Source organism: Bubalus bubalis, chromosome 6 (genome assembly GCF_019923935.1).
Source record: "Bubalus bubalis isolate 160015118507 breed Murrah chromosome 6, NDDB_SH_1, whole genome shotgun sequence".
NCBI classification, from domain to species: domain Eukaryota; kingdom Metazoa; phylum Chordata; class Mammalia; order Artiodactyla; family Bovidae; genus Bubalus; species Bubalus bubalis.
The window spans coordinates 91,087,320-91,107,634 of NC_059162.1; the positions used below are offsets into that span (position 1 = coordinate 91,087,320).

The 20,315-nt window shown below is 45.5% G+C and overlaps 1 protein-coding gene and 1 non-coding gene across 2 annotated transcripts in view; one reads left to right on the forward strand and one right to left on the reverse strand.

Moving 5' to 3' along the window:
- Positions 1–217: 217 nt before the first annotated feature.
- The window catches only part of DHCR24 (24-dehydrocholesterol reductase), a 34,377-nt gene continuing 14,279 nt past the window's right edge, over positions 218–20,315 (forward strand). The window contains exons 1-5 of the mRNA XM_006049585.4: positions 218–576; positions 5,039–5,194; positions 14,282–14,387; positions 15,035–15,153; positions 16,319–16,582. Of these exons, the coding sequence (XP_006049647.2) occupies positions 346–576; positions 5,039–5,194; positions 14,282–14,387; positions 15,035–15,153; positions 16,319–16,582 (876 nt within the window). The 5' untranslated portion in view covers positions 218–345. The remainder of the gene's footprint in view (positions 577–5,038; positions 5,195–14,281; positions 14,388–15,034; positions 15,154–16,318; positions 16,583–20,315) is intronic.
- Positions 13,644–13,794, reverse strand: LOC112585861. Its single transcript, XR_003110436.2, has one exon. It is a non-coding gene; the product is annotated as a small nucleolar RNA SNORA8 (small nucleolar RNA).

The following is a 20,315-nucleotide window of genomic DNA, read 5'->3' on the forward strand; positions in this document are numbered from 1 at the left end:
CGCAAACCAGAGCGCAGCAGACCCCTCCAGCACTCTGGTCCCCGACCACTCCCTCCCAGCGTGTCCAAGAGGAGAAGAGGGTGGAGCGGACAGGCTCCCGCAGCCAATAAAATCAGCGGGTTCCTGGTCCGATCCCCGGCGCGGCTCTCCATTGGTCGCCACCCGGGTCTCGGCCCACCGAACCTTTGCGACCCGAGCCAATCGCTAGACGGCGAGGGGTCCTTAGGCTCGCGGGGAGCCGGAGGCGGACGGCTGCGAGTGCAAGCAGGCGAGGAGCCGGTGGCGGTGACAAGCGGCGCGAGCCCGCAAACCGCCTCCCGCGTGCGGCGTGCCACCGGCTCCACCATGGAGCCCGCTGTGTCGCTGGCCGTGTGCGCTCTGCTCTTCCTGCTCTGGGTTCGTGTGAAGGGGCTGGAGTTCGTTCTCATCCACCAGCGCTGGGTGTTTGTGTGCCTCTTCCTCCTACCTCTCTCGCTCATCTTCGACATCTACTACTACGTGCGCGCCTGGGTGGTGTTCAAGCTCAGCAGCGCGCCGCGGCTGCACGAACAGCGCGTGCGGGACATCCAGAAGCAGGTGAGCGGCGCCGGGTGGGGCGGGCGCCAGGCGCGAAGTGGTGCGCCGCGCTGAGCAAGGGCTTCCCTGAAGAGGTGGCATTTGAGCGAGATTTGAACTCAACAGAAATGTGATGGGGGCGGGGGTGCTTCCCGAGAGGGAACGGAGTAAGCAAAGGCGTTGAATAGAACATTGCTCCGACATTTATGGAGTGCCTACTGTGTGCAGAGTACGTGCGGGTTATCTGGAGAGATGTAAAGAATTGTACTCAGGTAGCTCTCACCAGGCCCAGATGGTTTCAGAGGAGGGGCCGGGCTTCAAGGAAGTGCACTTGGCGCTGGTGACTGGGAAGTAGCGGGAATGATCCGGGGAACGTGTGAGCATATGAGGGGAGGGGCGGAAGGTCCGAAAGTCAGTTTGAAGCTAGGTTGCGGGCGGGGGCTTCAGTTTGGAGTTTACTCTGTGGCAAGTAGCTTTTCACGTGCTTAGATTAGAGGACTAAAGTGACTAAAGAAGGTAGCACCACACCAGGGTGGGAAGCCTCGCAGACCCTGCGCCAGGCGCTCACTCTTAAGAAGGCAGTGTCCTTCCCTATGTCAGCGCTCACAGAACCCATACGCCTGCTGCAGCTTACAGCCGAGCCTCTTCCTTCTGTGCCATCGCCAGAATGGACATCAGGCACGAACATCAGGCCTGAGCAGTTTCTTGGCGCCCTCTGCCCCTCCGTATGCTCCTTTCTTACTGGCCTCGGGTTGCACAGAGCTTGTTTCCTGCAGCCACCCTCACCACAGGTGTTGCAGCCTCCATGTTCTGTTTGCTGCTGGCTGAGTGCTGCCGATAAGAGCGTGAAGACGAATGCGGAGGGCCACCGCTGGGAGGGATAGACCTTGGACCCCGTGGGAGCAGGCAGCATCTGGAAGCCCTTTACTCAGGCTGTCCTGGATTGTGCTAGTCACAGTCACAGCTCCAGAGCCCTCCCGACTTTCGGTCTCGAATGCACTCTGATTCCTAGTTCTTTCTATGTGCTCAGATTCTCAATTTCCCTGCTTATCTTCCCTATCAGAGTGTGAGCTCCTTGAAGGCAGACTGCTGACTCCTCTCTGTCCAATGAGTCCTGGCCCAAAGCAGCGCAGTGAGCACTTCTGAACCTAAGCTAAACCAAAGGGCTTCCCCAGTGGCTCAGTGGTAGAAAATCTTCCTGCAATGCAGAATCCCTGGGTCAGGAAGGTCCCCTGGAGAAGGAAATGGCAACCCACTCCAGTATTTTTTTCCCAGGGAATCCCATGGACAGAGGAGCCCGGCAGGCTACACAGTCAGTCCATGGAGTCAGAGAGTTGGACACAACTGAGCGACTAAACAGCCACATTAGGGACAGGAAGACAAGGGGCCTTGCCAGACCAACCCACTGCTGTGGCCCTACCCTGGCCACACTCTGTGCCACTGCTGTTCATTATTTTTCATCCTCACTGCAGTGCTGATAGGTCTTTGTGGGGGGTTTTTTGCATTTATTATTTTTTTGGTGGCACTTTTTCCTGGACTGTTAGTTTTTGTTTCTTCAGTTTCTTCTGGGGTATCCTTCCTTTTCTTTCGTGCAACATCCTCTTCTGGTTGAAGAACAATCTGCTCTTTATCAGTAAGGATCATCTCAGTATGGCAGAGAGAGTTCATGTACAGGTCGATCCGACCATGAGCTCTGTAAGTCCTGAGCTGCATCTTGAGGCTCAGTGACTTGAAGAGCTACATCTAAGCCCTTAAATTCACCATTACTCTCTGCACTTTTGAGCATGTGCAATAAGGATTCAGCACTCTTTTTTGGCCACCAATCCAGCCCCACTGTTTGGCCTGGGCCACCTACAAGCTCCACCATTGTAACGGCAGAATGGCACACATTGCTTCTGTAGAATGACATCCTTCAGATACTTGGTGGCTTTTCGGATATGTATACTCTTAATGGCCTGGGCAGTTTCACGGGTGTTCTTAAAGTGAACACGAAGGTTCAAACCTCTTGAGTTGCATAATTTTGTGGGGTTTTCTGGGTCAAGTAAATAGTAAACCATTTTCAGAGGTCACCTCTGGCCACTTACCAGAAAAGGACCACCCTGGGAGATCTTGCACCTGTTCTACAGATGGAGAATATATTGAGACTCAAACTGTGAGTTATGTGCCTAAGATGGTATAGCTAGTAAATGGGTCTGGAAGCCAGGTCAGCGCAATCTCTGAACCTGAACTCTGACATTGCTTCTTTCCCAATCCTTTCCATTCTACCCTGGAGGTCTGGTTCTGTTGCCTCACTCCTGGAAAGTGGTGATAGCTACCTGACCAGTTGCCCATTTCCTGGGCCCTGCCCACCTCTCTCTGGCTTGCCCTGCCATAAGGGCATGGTGCCACGGGATTACCTCCCTGCCCAAAATCTTGATTGGCTCCCATCAGGGTCCATCCCAACCAGTGTTTCCAGCTTGATGAACTCCACATTCACCTCATGTTCCAGTCCCGTCCTCCACCCCCAGTTCCCATTCCTGGCTGCATGCAGCTCTCCCAAAGCATCCTGCCCACCTTCAGGTTTGTATTAAGTCCTGGGACTGCAGAGTTGGGCAGGGGCAAAGTCTGCTTGGTCACACCCTACTCATAGGAATCCCTTCCTCAGTTACACCCCTCTGTGCAAAACCTCTGCTTCACATGGGACCCTGGCCTCTCTGATCGCAGAACGGTTCTTCTCCATGTTGAACTTCCCCATGTTGCCTGATAAGTTTCATTGCAGCCTATTCTAGGACTCTCGATTGCAAGTGACAGAAACTCAGCTCCAACTGGCTTGAGCAAAAGGGGACTTTATTGACCCAGGTCTTGAAAAGTCCAGAAGTAGGACTTGCCGGGGAGTCCAATGGTTAAGACTCTGCCCTTACTCTGAGTTTCTAATGCAGGGGGCACGAGTTCGACCCATGGTCTGGGAACTAAGATTCCCACCTGCCACAGGGTCTGGCCAAAAAAAGAGAGAAAAGTCCAGGAAAAAAAGCGGCTCAGACCTCACTAGATCCAGCATCAGTCTCTGTCTTTCCACCCAGCTGTCATTCTTGGCTCTGCTTTGTTCTGAGTTGACTTCATTCTCAGGGAGGCTGTCTCCCTGCAGGGGCCCCAGCAGTGTCTGGCTTATATCCAGCTAGCCTAGCAACTCCTGTAAAGTGAGAGGCCCTCTTCTGGAATTGGTCTTCATTGGCTTAACTTGGATCATAGGCCTGTCCCTGAACTGGTCACTGTGGCCAGGGGAATGGAGTCAGACCTCAGTCACATGCCCATCTCTGGGGGCAATCAGTGTCACCTGGACCAAAGAAAGATGGGACTGTTAGAAGCAGATGAAGAGGACATGGATGGTCGCAGGTCACAGCAGCAGATGTCCACCTCCCTGCCATTTTCCATCAGCAAGAAGGGTTTGCTTCCTCCCATGTTCCTCCTGAGCCGTTTGTTCTGTGTGTTTTGTGCTCGGGTCACTTATAGCAGAGCTTTAGCAAAAGTTCTTCCTTCCATGTCTGATGGTGAATCTGGCCTCCTTTGCTGGTTTCCTCCTGCTTAGAGTGATACATGAGTTAACATGCACAGATGCTTAGAACAGGGCTTGGCACATAATCAGCTTCAGTAAGTGTTAGCTGTTACTCTGTTGCCTATTAATATAAGCCCGTTTATCCTTCCAGGCCTGAAGTTGGGTAGTCCTGAGTTGGTGATGGACAGGGAGGCCTGGCGTGCTGCGATTCATGGGGTCGCAAAGAGTCGGACACGACTGAGTGACTGATCTGATCTGATCTGATGGTGAATCTGGGCTTTGCCCTTCAGTAGTTGCATAATGTTGGGCAAGTTATTTTGCCTCTCATTTTCTTCATCTGCAAAAGGAGGCAGATCATCCCAAACACCTGGGTTGTTGTGAGAATTAAACGAAACAAGACACAACAGGTGCCTGGCGCAGGGGGCGCAGCTAGTAGATACTGGGTTGAACAAAAAATTTGCTGGGTTTACGTGAAAGCCTGAACGAACTTTGCAGCCAACCCAATAGTTACCATTTGTGTGCTGCTGCTGCTGCTAAGTCGCTTCAGTTGTGTCCGACTCTGTGCGACCCCGTAGACGGCAGCCCACTAGGCTCCTCTGTCCCTGTGTGGTTGTTATTATTTCCAATATAACACCTGCCCTGAACTTTGCAGTTAGAATAAATGTTTTCAAAGCACTTTGATCCTGCTTTCCAGCTCTTTCTTCATTTTGCTTTGTGGTGTGGCAACACTTTGACTTTTCTGTCGGCCTCACTAGCCAAGGAGAGTCCAGAGGGTAAGGCCAGTGGGCCTTTCATCATCCCACTCCTCCAGGTGTCTGGAAGGATTCAGGCCTCTGTAAATGGTTGCTGACAAGCGAAGGCACTGTTCCCCACCCCTTCTCCTGAAGGCAGGGCTATAAGCTGCCAGATGATTCCTGGGGGTGCCAGCTCAGCCTCTGCTCGTGTCTGCAGGTGCGGGAATGGAAGGAGCAGGGCAGCAAGACCTTCATGTGCACGGGGCGGCCTGGCTGGCTCACTGTTTCACTGCGGGTTGGGAAGTACAAGAAGACACACAAAAACATCATGATCAACCTGATGGACATTCTGGAGGTGGACACCAAGAAACAGGTGAGAGAAGTGGCATGGTTCTCTGGCTCTGGGAGTGGGTGGGGCACTGCCCCTGATGCAAATGAGTCACAGGGAGATAATTTTAACCAAAGGCATCCCAGAGTGAACAGGACCAAGGCCCTTGGTCATCATAGAAGGCTCTGCCCACCATTGTCATCCTGCAGAACCTCACAGCTTTGGAAGAGATTGGTCACAGCTTTGGAAGAGATTGGTCATAGCCCCATCTCACAGGCGGGTAGACTGAGAGCTCAGGGCGATTCTTTGTTTATCTGCCACTCCACAGAAGACAGGGATGGGGAAATCATGGGCAAGAATGAACCTGTTTATCTCTTCCCAGTAAGGAAGTGTGCTGGTGAAAATGGGACTGTGAAGGTAGCTCAGAGGATAGGCCTCATTCCAAGCTTTCTGGGGACCCACTTGTTAATAGCCCTAAATGTGTGCATCCTCTTTGGTCTATCTAGTATTTCTACTACTTGAAACCGGGCTCTCAGAAAGGAGAAATAAAGACAACAGAGAAAGAGAGGGATATTATATTACAACTTTATTTTTAATCAAAGACAATATGATATCCAATAGTAGGGAGTTGTTATATATGGTATATCCACATGATGGCATTTTGTTGTGATGCCTTGTCCAAGTTACTTAATTTCCCTGTGCCTTTTCCTCCCCCTTAACAGCTTTATTGACATATACTTGACATATAATAAACTGTAGATAGAGTTTTTATACATAGAACATGTACCATGTACCCTCTCTTCTTTTGTATGGCTTCTTTCACTCAGCATAATTATTCTGAGATTCATCCATGTATCAGAAGTACACTGTTTTATTGCTGTGTGGTATTCCAATCACAGCTTGTTTATCCTTTCACTTGTTGATGGACATTTGGGTTGTTTCCAGTTTGGGTCTATTACAAGTAAAAGGGTGAGGAACATTTGGATATAGTCCAAATTGTTGTGTGGACATTTGCCCTTTTTTGAGGTAAATACCCGGCAGTGGAGTCCCTGGGTCATATGGTAGGTGTATGTTTAACTTTCTAAGAAACCGCCAAATTATTTTCTAAAGTAGTTGTAACATGTACATCTCCACAAGTGTTCTAGTTGCTCCATATCATTGTAAACTTGGTATAGTTAATTTTAGCCATTCAATTGTTGTAGGTATCTCAGTGTGATTTTTAACTGTTAATGACTAATGAATGATGTTGGGCATCTCTTCATGTGCACATTTGCTGTTTATATGCCTGTGGTGAAGTACTTGTTCAAGTCTTTTGCTAAAAATTTTTAATTGGGTTGTTTGTTTTCTCGCTATGTATTCTAGAAACAAGACCTTCATCAGATATGCAGTTTGCATATATTTTCCCCTGGTGTTTTTGGCTTGTCTTTTGAAAACCAGAAGTTGTTTTAATTTTGACGAAGTCCAGTTTAGTAATTTCTTTTATAGATTGTGCTTTTAATGTTTTATTTAAAAAATCTTGCCCTACTCCATGTCTCAAAGGTTTTCTCTTCTGTTTTCTTCCAGAAGTATTATACTTTTAGGGTTTACACTTAGAACTATGATTCATTTTGAGTTTGCATTTGATATGAGATATGGGTCCAGAATTTTTTTTTGCATGTGGATTTCCAATTGTTCCAGCTTCTTTTGTTGAAAAGACAATCCTTTCTCCGCTAAATTGCATTTGCACGTTTGCTGAAATCAGTTGTCCATATTTTCAGGTCTTTTTCTGGACTCTGCTGTTCTGTTGATCTGTTTGCCTGTCTGAATGCCAAGAACACATTGTCTTGAATACTATAGCTTTATATTAGTAAGTCCAAAATAATGAGTTGGGAATTTTTCCTTCCTTTTCACTTTTCTGGAGGAGTTTGTATAGAATTGGTTTTGTTTATTTAAAAGTCAGTGGAATTAACCAGGGAAGCCCTCTGAACCTGGAGTTCTCTTTGCAAGCAAGTTTTTAACTACAAATTAAGTTTTTTAAAAATAAATATAGGGCTCTTCAATTTATTTGTTTCTTCTTGGTGAGCTTTGGCAGTTTGTGTCTCTGAAGGCATTTGTCCATTTCATTGAGTTGTATAGTTGATTGACGTAAGGTTATTTGTAATATCCCCTTACTGCCTTGTGGACATGTATAGAATCTGTGGTGATGTCGTGTCTTTCATTTCTGATACTGATCATTTGTGTCTGCTCCCTTTTCTTCCTTAGCAATCTGACTAGAAGTTAATCAATTTTACTGATCTTCTCAAAGAACCAGCTTTTGGTTTCATTGATTTTTCTCTCTCTCTTTTTTTTGGTTTTCTATTTCATTGACTTCCACTTTGATCTTTGCTAATTTCTTATGCTGACTTTGGGTTTAATTTTACTCTTCTTTGTCTAGTTTTTTAAGGTAACAGCTGAGGTCATTGACTTAGACATTTCTTTATTTCTATTATGGATGTTTAGTGCTATAAATTTCCCCCTAAGCACTGTTTTAGAGCTGTCCCCAAATCTGATATCTTACCTTTTCATTTTCATTCAATTCAAATTACTTTCTAGTTTCGTTTTCGATATCTGCTTTGACCCAGAGGTTTTTTAGAAGCATGTTATTTAGTCTCTAAATATTTAGGAATTTTCCAGAGATCTTACTATTACTGATTTCTAATTTAATACAGTTGTCAGAAAACATACTTTATATGATTAAAATGCTTTTTGGCTTACTGAGACTTACTGTATGGGCTAGAATACAGTCTACTTGATAAATGTTCCTTGTACCTTTTTTTTTGTTTTTGAACCTTTTTTTTTTTGTTTTTGAATGTATATTCTGTTTGGGGATGATGTGTACTATAAGTGTCAATTAGGTCAAGTTGGTTGATAGTGTTGTCCAAGTTTTCTATATCCTTATGAAATTTTCTCTCTACTTATCAGTTATTGAAAGGGCGATATTGAAATCTCTGTGATTATAGATTTGTTTTTATCTCTTGCACTTCTTACAGTTTTGCTTATATAATTTGAAGCTCTGTTATTAGGTATACAAATGCTTGGGATTTTTATCTCCTCTTGATTAATTGATCCCTTTATCATTGTGAATTACCTTTTTTAAAAAATTTCTTTTATTGAAGTACAGTTGTTTACAATGTCGTGTTAATTTCTGCTGTACAGCAAAGTGACCCAACTATATGTATATATTCTTTTTCATATTCTTTTTCATTGTGATTTATTACAGGATACTGAATATAGTTCCCTGTGCTATACAGTAGGACCTTGTTGTTTATCCTTTCTAAATATAATAGTTTGCATCTGCTAATTCCAAACTCTCAATCCATCCATCTGCCCTGCCACTCAGTTTGGCAACCACAAGTCTGTCCTCTCTGTCTGTGAGTGTTTTTGTTTCATAGATAAGTATACATGTGTCCTATTTAAATTTAAAGTATAATTGATTTCCAATGTGTTAATTTCTGCTGTACAACAAAATGATTCAGTTGTGTGTGTCTCTGTGAAAGTGAAGTCACTTAGTCGTGTCCGATTCTTTGCAACTCCGTGGACTGTAGCCTACCAGGCTCCTCCGTCCACGGAATTTTCCAGGCAAGAGTACCGGAGTGGGTTGCCATTTCCTTCTCCAGGGGATCTTCCTGACCCAGGGATCGAACCCAGGTCTCCCGCATTATAGGCAGATGCTTTACCATCTGAGCCACCAGGGAAGTCAAGCTGTGTGTCTCTATATAAATATATATATATATTCTTTTTCATATTCCTTTCCATTATGGTTTATCACAGGATATTGAATGTAGTTCCCTGTGCTGTACCATAGGACCTTGTGTATCTGTTCTCTGTATAATAGTTTGCATATGCTAATCCCAAGCTCCCAATCCTTCCCTCCCCTGTCGCAACCACAAGTCTGTTCTCTGTGTCTGTGGGTCTGTTTTCTGTTTCATAGATATGTTTATTTGTGTCATAATTTAGATTCCACATATAAGTGATATCATATGGTATTTTTCTGACTCCCTTCACTTAATATGATAATCTCTATGTCCATCTCTATGTCCATCTATTGGAGAAGGAAATGGCAACCCACTCCAGTGTTCTTGCCTAGAGAATCCCAGGGACGGGGGAGCCTCATGGGCTGCTGTCTATGGGGTCGCACAGAGTCGGACACGACTGAAGCGACCTTAGCAGCAGCAGCAGCAGCATGTCCATCTATATTGCTACAAAGGAATTATTTCATTCTTTTTTATGGCTGAGTAGTATTCCATGGCAATGGCACCCCACTCCAGTACTCTTGCCTGGAAAATCCCATGGACGGAGGAGCCTGGTAGGCTGCTAGTCCATGGGGTCGCTAAGAGTCAGACACGACTGAGCGACTTCACTTTCACTTTTCACTTTCATGCATTGGAGAAGGAAATGGCAACCCACTCCAGTGTTCTTGCCTGGAGAGTCCCAGGGACGGGGAAGCCTGGTGGGCTGCCGTCTATGGGGCCGCGCAGAGTCGGACACGACTGAAGTGACTTAGCAGCAGCAGCAGCAGTATTCCATGGTATGTATACACCACATCTTTATCCTTTCACCTGTCAATGGACATTTAAATTGTTTCTGTGTTTTGACTATTGTAAACAGTGCTGCTGTCAACATATGGCCGTGTTTTATTCCTAGGTCATATTCTTTGTTCAGAAATCTACTTTGTCTAAGTGGCAGCATGGTGTATTTTTTTCCATCATTTTCCTTTTAATCTATGTGTATCTTTATATTTGAAGTGTTTCTTGTAGACAGCACATAATTAAGCCTTGCTTTTTATCTAACATGACAATTTCTGCCTTTTAATTCAGATTTAAGGCTACTTACATTTAATGTTACTATTGATAAGAGTTAGTTTAAATTTGTTGCCTTGCCCTTTGTTTTCTGTTTGTGCCATTTGTTCTTTGTTCTCTTTTTCTGTCTGTTTTTTTGGATGAGTGAATCGTTTTTATGATTGTTTTAGCTCTTGTTGACTTAAAGCTGTAAGTCTTTGCTTTGTTATTTTAGCGGTTGTGTTAGGATTTATGGCATATACTTTCCTTGTCACCATCTACTTCAAGTGATGGTATCGCATTTGACGTGTACTGTAAGAACCTTAATATGCTTCCGTTTCTCTCCTCCCTGCTTTCTGCTATTATTGTCTTCCTTTTATATGTGTTATAAGCCCCACACTACATTACTATTGTTACTAGTAGTTATCTTTTAAAGAAATTTAAATAAGAAAACTCTTATGTATTTACCTGTATAGTTACCATTTCTTCATTTTGAAGATTTATGTTTCCATCTTTTTCATTTTCCTTCAGCCTGAAGAACCTCCTTTGACACTTCTTTAAAAAAAAAAAATCTTTCATTACTTAATTTCTGGCTGCACTGAGTCTTCATTGCTTTGTATGGGCTTTTTCTAGTTGCGGTGAGCGGGGGTTACTCCCCGTTGCAGTGTGTGGGTTTCTCATTGTGGTGGCTTCTCTTCCTGTGACTCATGGGCTCCAGAGCACGGGCTTCAGTAGTCGCGGCTCATGGACTCCGTTGCCGTGCGGCAGGTAGAGTCTTCCCAGACAAGGGGTCGGACCCGTGTCTCCCTCAGTGGAAGGCAGATTCCTAGCCACCGGACCACTAGGGAGCTTCCGTCTTAGTCATTTTTAAGCGTGTCATTCAGTGGTATTAAATCCATGCGACTGTCATTCCGTCACCACCACCATCCATTGCCATAACTCTTTTCCTCTTGTAAAACTGAAATTCTATACCCGTGAAACAGTAACTCCCTAATCTTCCCTCTCCCTAGACCCTGGCAACCACTTCCTACTATCTGTCTCTATAATTTTGACCACTCCAAGTACCTCATGTAAGTGGATCATACAGTATTTGTCCTTTTATGACTAGCTTATTTTCCTTAGCAAAATGTCTTCGAGGTTTATTCATGTTATAGCATATTGCAGAATTTTCTTCCTTTTTTAAGGTTGGATAATATTCCATTGTATATTGTACTACATTTTGCTTATGCATTCATTCATCCATGGACACTTGGGTTGCTTCTATATTTTAGCTATTGTGAATAATACTGCTATGCACATGGGTGTAGAAATATCATTTCAAGACCCTGCTTTCAGTTATTTTGGGTATATACCCAGAAGTGGCATTGCTATCTCACTTGGCAGTTCTATTTTTAATTTTTTAAGGAATGGCTGTACTGTTTTCCATAGTGATTGCACCATTTAACATCCCTACCAAGAGTGCACAAGGGTTTTAATTTTTCTAAATCCTTACCAGCACTTGTAATTTTCTGTTTTTGTTTTGTGTTTAATAATAGCCATCCTAAGGGCTATGAGGTTGCCTTCATTTCTGAAAGATATTTTCAGTGGGTATGGAATTCCAGGTTGATGCGTCTTTTTGCTTCAGTACTTTGAAGATGCTCCAGCACCTTCTTACTTGCATTATTTCTAAAAAGAAATCTCTCATGCTTTGTATGTAACATATCTTTTTCCTTTGACTGCTTGTAAGATTTTCTCTTTGTAACTAGTTTTAGGCAATTATCATGATGTGTCATGGTATAGTTTTCTTCATAATTCTTGTGCTTGGGAGCCATATAATTTTTCATCATATTTGAAAATTCAAGGGCCATTATTTCTTTAAGTAATTTTTCTTTCTCTTCCTCTCTCCTTGTGGACTGCTATTACACATAAGTTGGGCCAGTTGAAGTTGTTTCATAGCTCAGCTCACTGATATGCTGTTCATAAAAGTTCCCCCACACACACACTGTATATTTCATTTTGGACAGTTTCTATTGCTGTGTATTAGAATGCACAGTGTCTTCTTCTGCTGTGTCTAATTTGCCATCAATCCTAACCAGTGTATTTTTCATCTCCAACATTGTGGTTTTCATTTCTAGAAGTTTGATTTGGATCTTTTTGCTGCCTTTTAAATGTCTCTACTTAACTTTTTTAACATAAGGATTATTAGTAATAATTATTTTAATGCTCTTATTTGCTGATTCTAATATCTATCAATTTGGAGTCTGTTTTATCAAAACAGATTGATTATTCCCCTCAGGATGGGTCGAATTTTCCTGCCTCTCTGCATGCCTAATGAACTTTGATTGGATTCTAGATATCATGGATTTTTACTTTGTCGGGTGCTGGATATTTCTGTACCCCTGTAAATCTTCCTGAGCTTTGTTCTGAGATATAGCTGGGTTACTGGGAAAGAGTTTGATCTAGTTGGGTATTGAGTTTTCAGGTGGGGTTGAAGTAGCGTGTAATCTAGGGGCAATTATTCCCTGCTGCTGAGGCAAGACCCTTAGAAGTACTCTACCCATTGCCCTAAGAGTCATAGAATTTTCCAGTCTGGATTGTGGGAATGAATAGTATTTCCTGCCCTATGTGAGCCCCTGGCTCTGTCACCTTCCAGGCTCTTCCCCTGACCTCAGCCTTGGGTAATTTCGTCCTGTGTACCCATCACTTCCCAGCTGAATACTCAGTGGGCACTTTGGCAGTACTTCAGAGTTTTCTCTCTGCAGCTCTCTCCTCCCAAGTACTCTGTCCTGGGGAAGGACAGGAAGAGAGGAAGAGAAAGAAAAGACTCTGCTCATCTGTCTTATTGGGCCCTCAACTCAGAGTCCACAGGACTCCCCTTCCTATACTGCCTAACTCCAGGTGGCTAGCTGGGGCAGCCACAGAACTCACCCTGTTTATTTTCTGTCTCTTAGAGATCATTAACTTCATTATCTGATGTTCACTATGTTGAAAATTCCTGTTTCATTTACTTTGTCCTTTTTTTTCTAGGCAGTACAGTTAAACTAGTTCTTTTTGCTCCATCTTGACAGGAAGCAGAAGACCACTTGATGACACATTCATGTGTCTGTTTTTTTTTAAGTGTAAAAGTTTGTTTGTTTTTATGGCGACACAGGCAAAATTATTCAAGTCAACAAATTTTTAAGGAATTTCACATGGTCTGATTTTTTCTACTGCCAATCATCTTGGTTCCTCCAATGTCTGAGTCATAATCTTCAAGATACCTCTTTCAAAAATAATTTTTGCTCAACCCACAGTTTTCATGTCAGTCAGTCCACAACTCTTTTAGCTGGGCTTCTTTCATCTCCAGGGGAATAACTCCAGAATTCCCCTACTGCAATCTTTGTGATCCACTTTCCTCAAGCAGCTTGACTTCCCTGGTGGTTCAGATGGTAAAGTGTCTATAATGCAGGAGACCTGGGTTTGATCCCTGGTTCAGGAAGATCCCCTGGAGAAGGAAATAGCACCCCACTCTAGTACTCTTGCCTGGAAAATCCCATGGACGGAGGAGCCTGATAGGCTACAGTCCGTGGGGTTGCAAACAGTTGGACACGACTGAGTGACTTCACTTTCACTTTTCACTTTCCTCAAGCAGCTTACTTTAAGACCATGTTTAGGGTCAGAAGAGATGGATCTGCCTCGAAGGTTATATCAAACTGAACAGTGTAAAAAATTACAGGAATTACTGTATCAGTGGAAATACCAGGTCTAACATGAACAGAGCCAAGTAAACAAATCAGTGATGCCAGATACTGAATTAATATTGTACTGTCCTTTGAACAAAAATTGTGTTTTCCAGGAGCGTTTAATGACAAGGAATGATGTCACAGTATAGAATTGTTTTAGAAAAAGACAAAAATGTCTATGTTAGAAGTGTGTTTGTGTGTGTGTTGTATTAAAACAAAAAATAGCAATATAGATATGCATGGAAAAATATTGAAAGGAGATATAGTCAGTATTAAAATTGATACTTGAAAGAACTAGGAGTAATGATTTTTATCTTCTTTGTGTATGCTGTTTCTTCCAAATAAGTGAGTATTTCTTCTTCTAGAAGAAAAATAAACTAAGTATTAAGTATAAAGATTAAATTATAAATAAATATAAAAGTATAAAAATTAAACCCTAGCAAACCCAGTGCCAGAGGCCCCATTCAATGAAGTTAGAGGTTGTGGAATGCTCCAAAAAGAGGCTGTAAGAGGCCATCCAGGAATCCCCATGGTGATTGTTTGGGAAGGTCTTGGACAGCACCTTCTGCAGGCAGAATCCCTCATTCAGCCTGACAGCTTCCTTGTGACCCAGGGTCTCTTTTCTGTGTCAATAGATTGTCCGAGTGGAGCCCTTGGTGACCATGGGTCAGGTGACTGCCCTGCTGACCTCCATTGGCTGGACTCTGCCTGTGTTGCCCGAGCTGGATGACCTCACAGTGGGTAAGCCCTCAGACAGTCCTAGCATCAGAGCCAAGGGACCTCGGCCCACCTTTCGTACCATCTGTGACGGAAGTCACCCTGTCTCAGCTCGCCCAGCTCCGAAGTCCAGGTGCACACTGCCTGCCAGTATGTGTCTGAACCCCCAGTGTTATCAGACAGCACGTTTCAATCTCTGGTTCAAACCTGCTTCCCTGTAACATGCACCCATTGCTCCAGGTCTGCCCCGTGGAACACACAGAGCAAGTCTAGTCTCTCCTTTCATAGGATTCCAGGTCCCAGAGTCTTTTCTTCTCCAAGGAAACCCCTTCAGGTCCTTTAGCTGTTTGCAAGGCTTTCCCCCACCCAACCAACCCCCCTTTCATCAAGGTTCCTGTTGAAATGAATGTGCCTTAAGTTGGGTCTGGCCAGAGGTGGTGGTGTGTCTCCCACCCATCCCCCACCTCTAAACAAGCCCTCACGCTCACATCTCAGCCCTTCCTCCTCTCTCCTGCTCTCCACATCTGCAGAGATGGGACATCTCTCCTAAGATATGCCAGCCCTAAGGTGCCTCTCATGCTGTGAGCGTCCCAGGCTCTAGCAAGGTGTCTTTTCCTAGCTCTCCCCCAACCCCTTCCAGCTCTGCCTGGCTAACACACATGTCTCTGCAGGAGGACTGATCATGGGCACAGGCATCGAGTCTTCGTCCCATAGGTATGGCTTGTTCCAGCACATCTGCACCGCCTATGAGCTGGTCTTGGCTGATGGCAGCTTTGTGCGATGCACACCGGTGAGTTCAGAGGTGGGAGATGTCCCCACCAGCCTGCCCTGGGCATTAAGGACCCCTGGGAGGTGGCTCCCCTGGGGGTGCTTCGTTTAAAGTACACCTGTCCAGTCTAGGTCTGTATTCATGATAATAGCAGATTTCTATAGCCCCTGAGGTGTGTTCAGATACTGTTATAAATGCTTCATGTATATTGAAGCATTTAGTTGTTAAGCCATCTTATGAGGTGGGTACTGTTATTAGCCAGGCTTCTCTGGTGGCTCAGTGGTAAAGAATCCTCCTGCCAATGCAGGAGACACAGGTTCTGTTCCTAGGTTGGGAAGATACCCTGGAGAAGGAAATGGCAACCTACTCCAGTACTCTTGCCTGGGAAATCCCATGAACAGAAGAGCCTGGTGGGCTATAGTCCGTGGGGTTTCAAAAGAGTCAGACACAACTTAGTGACTAAACAACACCAACAACTTTTATTAGCCACATTCTACAGATAGGAAACCAAAGCACATAGAGGTTAATAAACTTTCCCCAGATCACATATCTAGTAAATCCCACATGGCTAGGATTCAAACCCTGCTTATTGGACTCCTATGTCAATGCCCTTAGCCATCCAGGTCACCGTACTGTCTTGAAGTCAGGCCCAAGCATCAACACTCTATGCCGAGGTGAGTTGTAGAGAAAAATAAGAGGGGCTGCTTTGGAGAAAAGAGGCAATTGCACTGCCCCAAGTAGGATGGAAACAGTTAAGGAGCAGGACAGGATCGAAACTTTAAATCAGCTCAGATCTCTCTGAGCATATGAGGGGGCCCCTGGGATGGAAGGAACAGTGTGATCCCTTAGAAGTAGATGTTTCTGAGAGTCACTCTGTTGACCTCACAGAGACCAGGGCAGGACTCCAGGCTTGAGAGCTCTGGTCTGAACAAGGTATACCTCTTTGAGGATTCATAGCAGTTCAGCGCATTTCCCTAAACCCTCGCCTGGGCCCCGCCTTCTAACCTGTTTACCGGCGGAGAGAGGAGACAGACATTCTTGAATTACTTCCCTGCCCTTGACACAGGTAGTGCCACGACAGGGATTTAGCCCAGGCCCTGGGTTCTCTGCACCCCACTGCTGACGACACGCTGTAGTACAGGGTCCGGGGGTCAGATGTTCAGCATGTGTCCACTCTGCTTCGCAGATGGAAAACTCAGACCTGTTCTACGCTGTGCCCTGGTCCTGCGGGACTCTGGGCTTCCTGGTGTCTGCCGAGATCCGCATCATCCCTGCCAAGAAGTACATCAAGCTGCGGTTTGAGCCGGTGCACGGCCTGGAGGCCATCTGTGACAAGTTCACCCACGAGTCCCAGCGGCCGGAGAACCACTTCGTGGAAGGGCTGCTCTACTCTCTGGACGAGGCTGTCATCATGACGGGGGTCATGACGGACAAGGCAGAGCCCAGCAAGGTAGGACAGAAGGAGGACGGCCCGGGCAGGCTGGGAGCAGAGCCAGATCCCCACCCTGACCCTGGCAGCCACCCTTTTCAAGGGTGCGACCTGGGTGAGCCCACCTGGGGTTCAGGAAGCAGCATCAGTAGTTGGCCATCTTTGGCAGCGACCAAAGCATCCACTTCCTCTGTCCCTACCACCTGCCAGGGACAGGCATAATCTTTGATCCTCGCAGTAACCCCATTTTACAGATGAGGCAACTGAGGTTCCAAGAGGCCATGTTAACTTCCACAAGATGACAAAGTAATTGATCTTATGCTTCAGAATCCAGATTGACACTGTGTAATTTTTTTTTTAAGTTTTATTATTTTATTTTTGGCCACACCACCCAACATGCAGGATCTTAGTTCCCTGACCAGGGATTGAACCCACACCCCTGGAAGTAGAAGGGCAGAGTCTTAACCACTGGACCACCAGGGAAGACCCTGCTGTGTATTTTTCAATAGCCATTCTTTGTCCATTGAGAAAGTATTTGTGTCTGATGAGAGGCTTGGAAAGTATACAGAAGTGAAAAGAAAGGCTCCATGCGTAAACATGACCCAAGCCAGCTCTTGCTAACCTGTTTGACGGATTTATTTCCTGTCTTTCAATATATAGATTTTTTTTAAAGCCTTTACAAAGTCATGTAACAGTGTTGAAATAGTTAAAGTGCATCTCTTTACCCAAGCATGCACCCAGAGTAACCCCTTGTAACACTGCACTCTTTGAGGCCTGTATGTGTGCATGTGTGTTTGTGCAAACACACACTCTCGTATTGTCCTGTGATTTCCATTGTTGCCTGCAAATAATTGACCCAACTCATTGCTTCCCAATGAGTATTTTGCTTAAAGTGTTTTGCTCTTACAAGTAAGATTACATTGAAGATTCTCTCGCGTCTATCCTTGGCCTCTTGTACATGCATTTCTGTAGGACTGAGTCCAAGAAAAGGAATTTCTGACCCAGGGGTTTGAACACATTGAATGTTGATAGATACAACCAGTGGCCCTCCAGGAAAACATGTGTTTCTGTTCACTTCCAGCAATGCAGTGGTGTGTGAGAATACCTTTCTCCCACGTTCTTGCCAGTGCTGGATAGCATCACTCTTTCATTTTTGCCAATCTGATAAGGTTAAAAATAGTAACTTGTTTTATCTTGCGGTTTTGGGTACTTTCAACGTTACCATCTCTTTGTAGAGTTTCGACTTGTCTTCAGCTGTGCTCACTGGTATAAAATTTTTAGTTTTCTGGTTTAGTGTGATAAGCATTTCTGCACGTCAGTTACATTGCCTTCATACTTAATGACTGCAGAAACGTTGCAGTGAGCAAATGCCCTGTCATCTACTAAACCACTGCCCCATAGTTGGAAATTAAAGTTGCATCCAGTTTTTCATTATTTTAATTAACGTAGCAGTGGACATCTTTCGCCTGTAATTTGAGTAATGCCTTAAAGTAGCATCAAATGATAGACCATCTTAAGGCTCTTATCAGTCCCTATGTACTTAAAGCATTTTAAAATCAAAAGGGACTCAAAAATCATTGGATACGATTCACTCTCCAAATAAGGCATGAAGGTCCAGAGAGGGAAAGAGGCTTCTCTGAGGGCACATAGCAAGCCTGGGACAGATTTAAATTTGGGTCCCTGACTCCTGGTTGAGTGTTTGTTACCCTCATACCTGCTTCTAGAATTTAGCATCATCTGCAAACTTTGATCGAGCACCGTTCCTACTAGTGAGACACTAGTGAGCACTGGAGGATGAGGATCCAGGAGCAGGAACAGGACTTCGGACACCAAGCGCAGACGCTCTGGTGCCCCCAAGCGCTCACTCTCCCTGAGCTCAGGTTGGGCCAAAGCCCAGGCAGCGTGTCACTCGGAATCTGAACCTAGTCACCTAGCAAGGAGGTCTCATCCAGAGGTTTTCTCTCTTCTGAGGCACTCCCCTGGAGACTGCCAGTGGTAATAAGCTGAGGGCAGGGACCGAGGGGAATCACTTCCTGTCTCCCCACCAAAAGTCATCTCTTTGATGTGTTAGATGCCTAAAGCTGAGATTGTGTCCAGGGGGTTGCATAGCTTTGAAAATGTTTGAACACTCTGACCAGTTCCCTTCTTCCCCAAGAAGACCAGGGTCTTCTCCAGAGGCTTGCCTGGTATCCATGGCAGAGGGCTTGGGCCTAAGGCCACAGACCTTTGTAAAGTGTTCCCGTGAACAAGACCCTGTTTCCACATGGGAACTGGGCCGGGGGAGAGTGGTGGATACCAGAGACGTGTGCACGTGTCATCTGAGGAGCGCATACCCCCGACATGCCTGTTCGGCAGGCTGCTCAGGAATTTGTCCCTGGGTGCCAGGCACTGCCCACCCGGTGAGGATGTGGCCCGTCCACCCCACAGATCCTGAGAGGAGCTGGTCCACACCCATTTTACAGGGGAGGCCCAGAGATAGGAAGTGGCTTGTAATCTGAATGCTCAGGCTGGTACTGGAGCTCCTGTGGTCTCTCGGCTGCCAGTGGGCTGCCATGTGCCCTGGGAGACTCGTACCATCCCGGGCTTCTCTGACACATATAGTTCCTGATGAGTCATGAGCACCTGTGAGTAGGTACCTCCAAGTCTTGGGTTCATCAAGCAGCTGGTGCCACTGCCATGTATGTGGCCAGGCCCGCCTGGGGTTAGGTCAGATTGCTCCGTTCCTGTTGGGCCTGACTTTTCTTTGCATACACAGGTGGAGGCCAGCCTATAGCGACTTCTGCTTCCATGCTCTGACTGACTTGAACCAACAGGCTCTTTAGCCCATTTGAGCCCAGGCTCAAAGCCTGTGCTTTGTGGCCATGTTTACTCCCTGCAGAGTGACCTCTCAGCTGAGTGGACCTGCACACAGGGCGATACCTAGATGGGCTGCAAGTGTTGGCTGCCACAGATGGAAGGCACAGGCTGCCTGGCTCTGGGGTGGAAGGAACTGGCAAGGAGCTGAGGGCGTTGAGAGGGGGCAGGAACTGAATACTGTGCCCCTACTGTGGGCAGTCATTGTGCTTGGCACTTTCTATATTATCTGTTTCAGTCTTTCCAACCATTTTGCCTGTACTGAAAATGAGGCTTGGAGAGGTTAAGTAACCTTCCAGGATCAGCCTAGTGCATCAAAAGTGGAAAAAGCAAACTGGCAAACAGCAGGAACAGGGTAGTCCCATTTCTATAAACCCATGTGTGTGTGTGAAAATAAAACCTAATGAACACATATTAGCTTTCAGTAGTTCCCCCTGGAGGGTGAGGCTACAGGGGCATCTCTCTTTCAGGTTACATATTTCTACAGTGTCTAAGGTTTTCACCAGGAGCGTGTGTTGCTTTTAGAATCAGGAAAAAAAATTAATAGTTGTTTTTCTGTTTTTTTCTTAATAATGCCCACATTCCAGAACCTCCCATTCAAGGTTCTCTGCCATCCAGCCCTGGCGTTCTTTTGCAACAGGGGATGTGCTTGAGTTCTTGCCTTGCCTCTCGCCAGCCTTGTGGCCTTGGGTAGTCTCTTTAACCTTGATGATTCTTTCTCCTGGTTAGTGAGACAGGGACACATCTTTTGTGGGAGGTTTTGGAGGAGATAATGCATGTCTACAAGGTCATGGAGGGGGTAAAGAATGAACACATTGGGTGCTGGGGCCACCTCCCTCGTGGGCATTTAGCCCATGCTAGGCTTATTCTCTAGCGACCCTGGCCTTGCTTACTTCTTGCT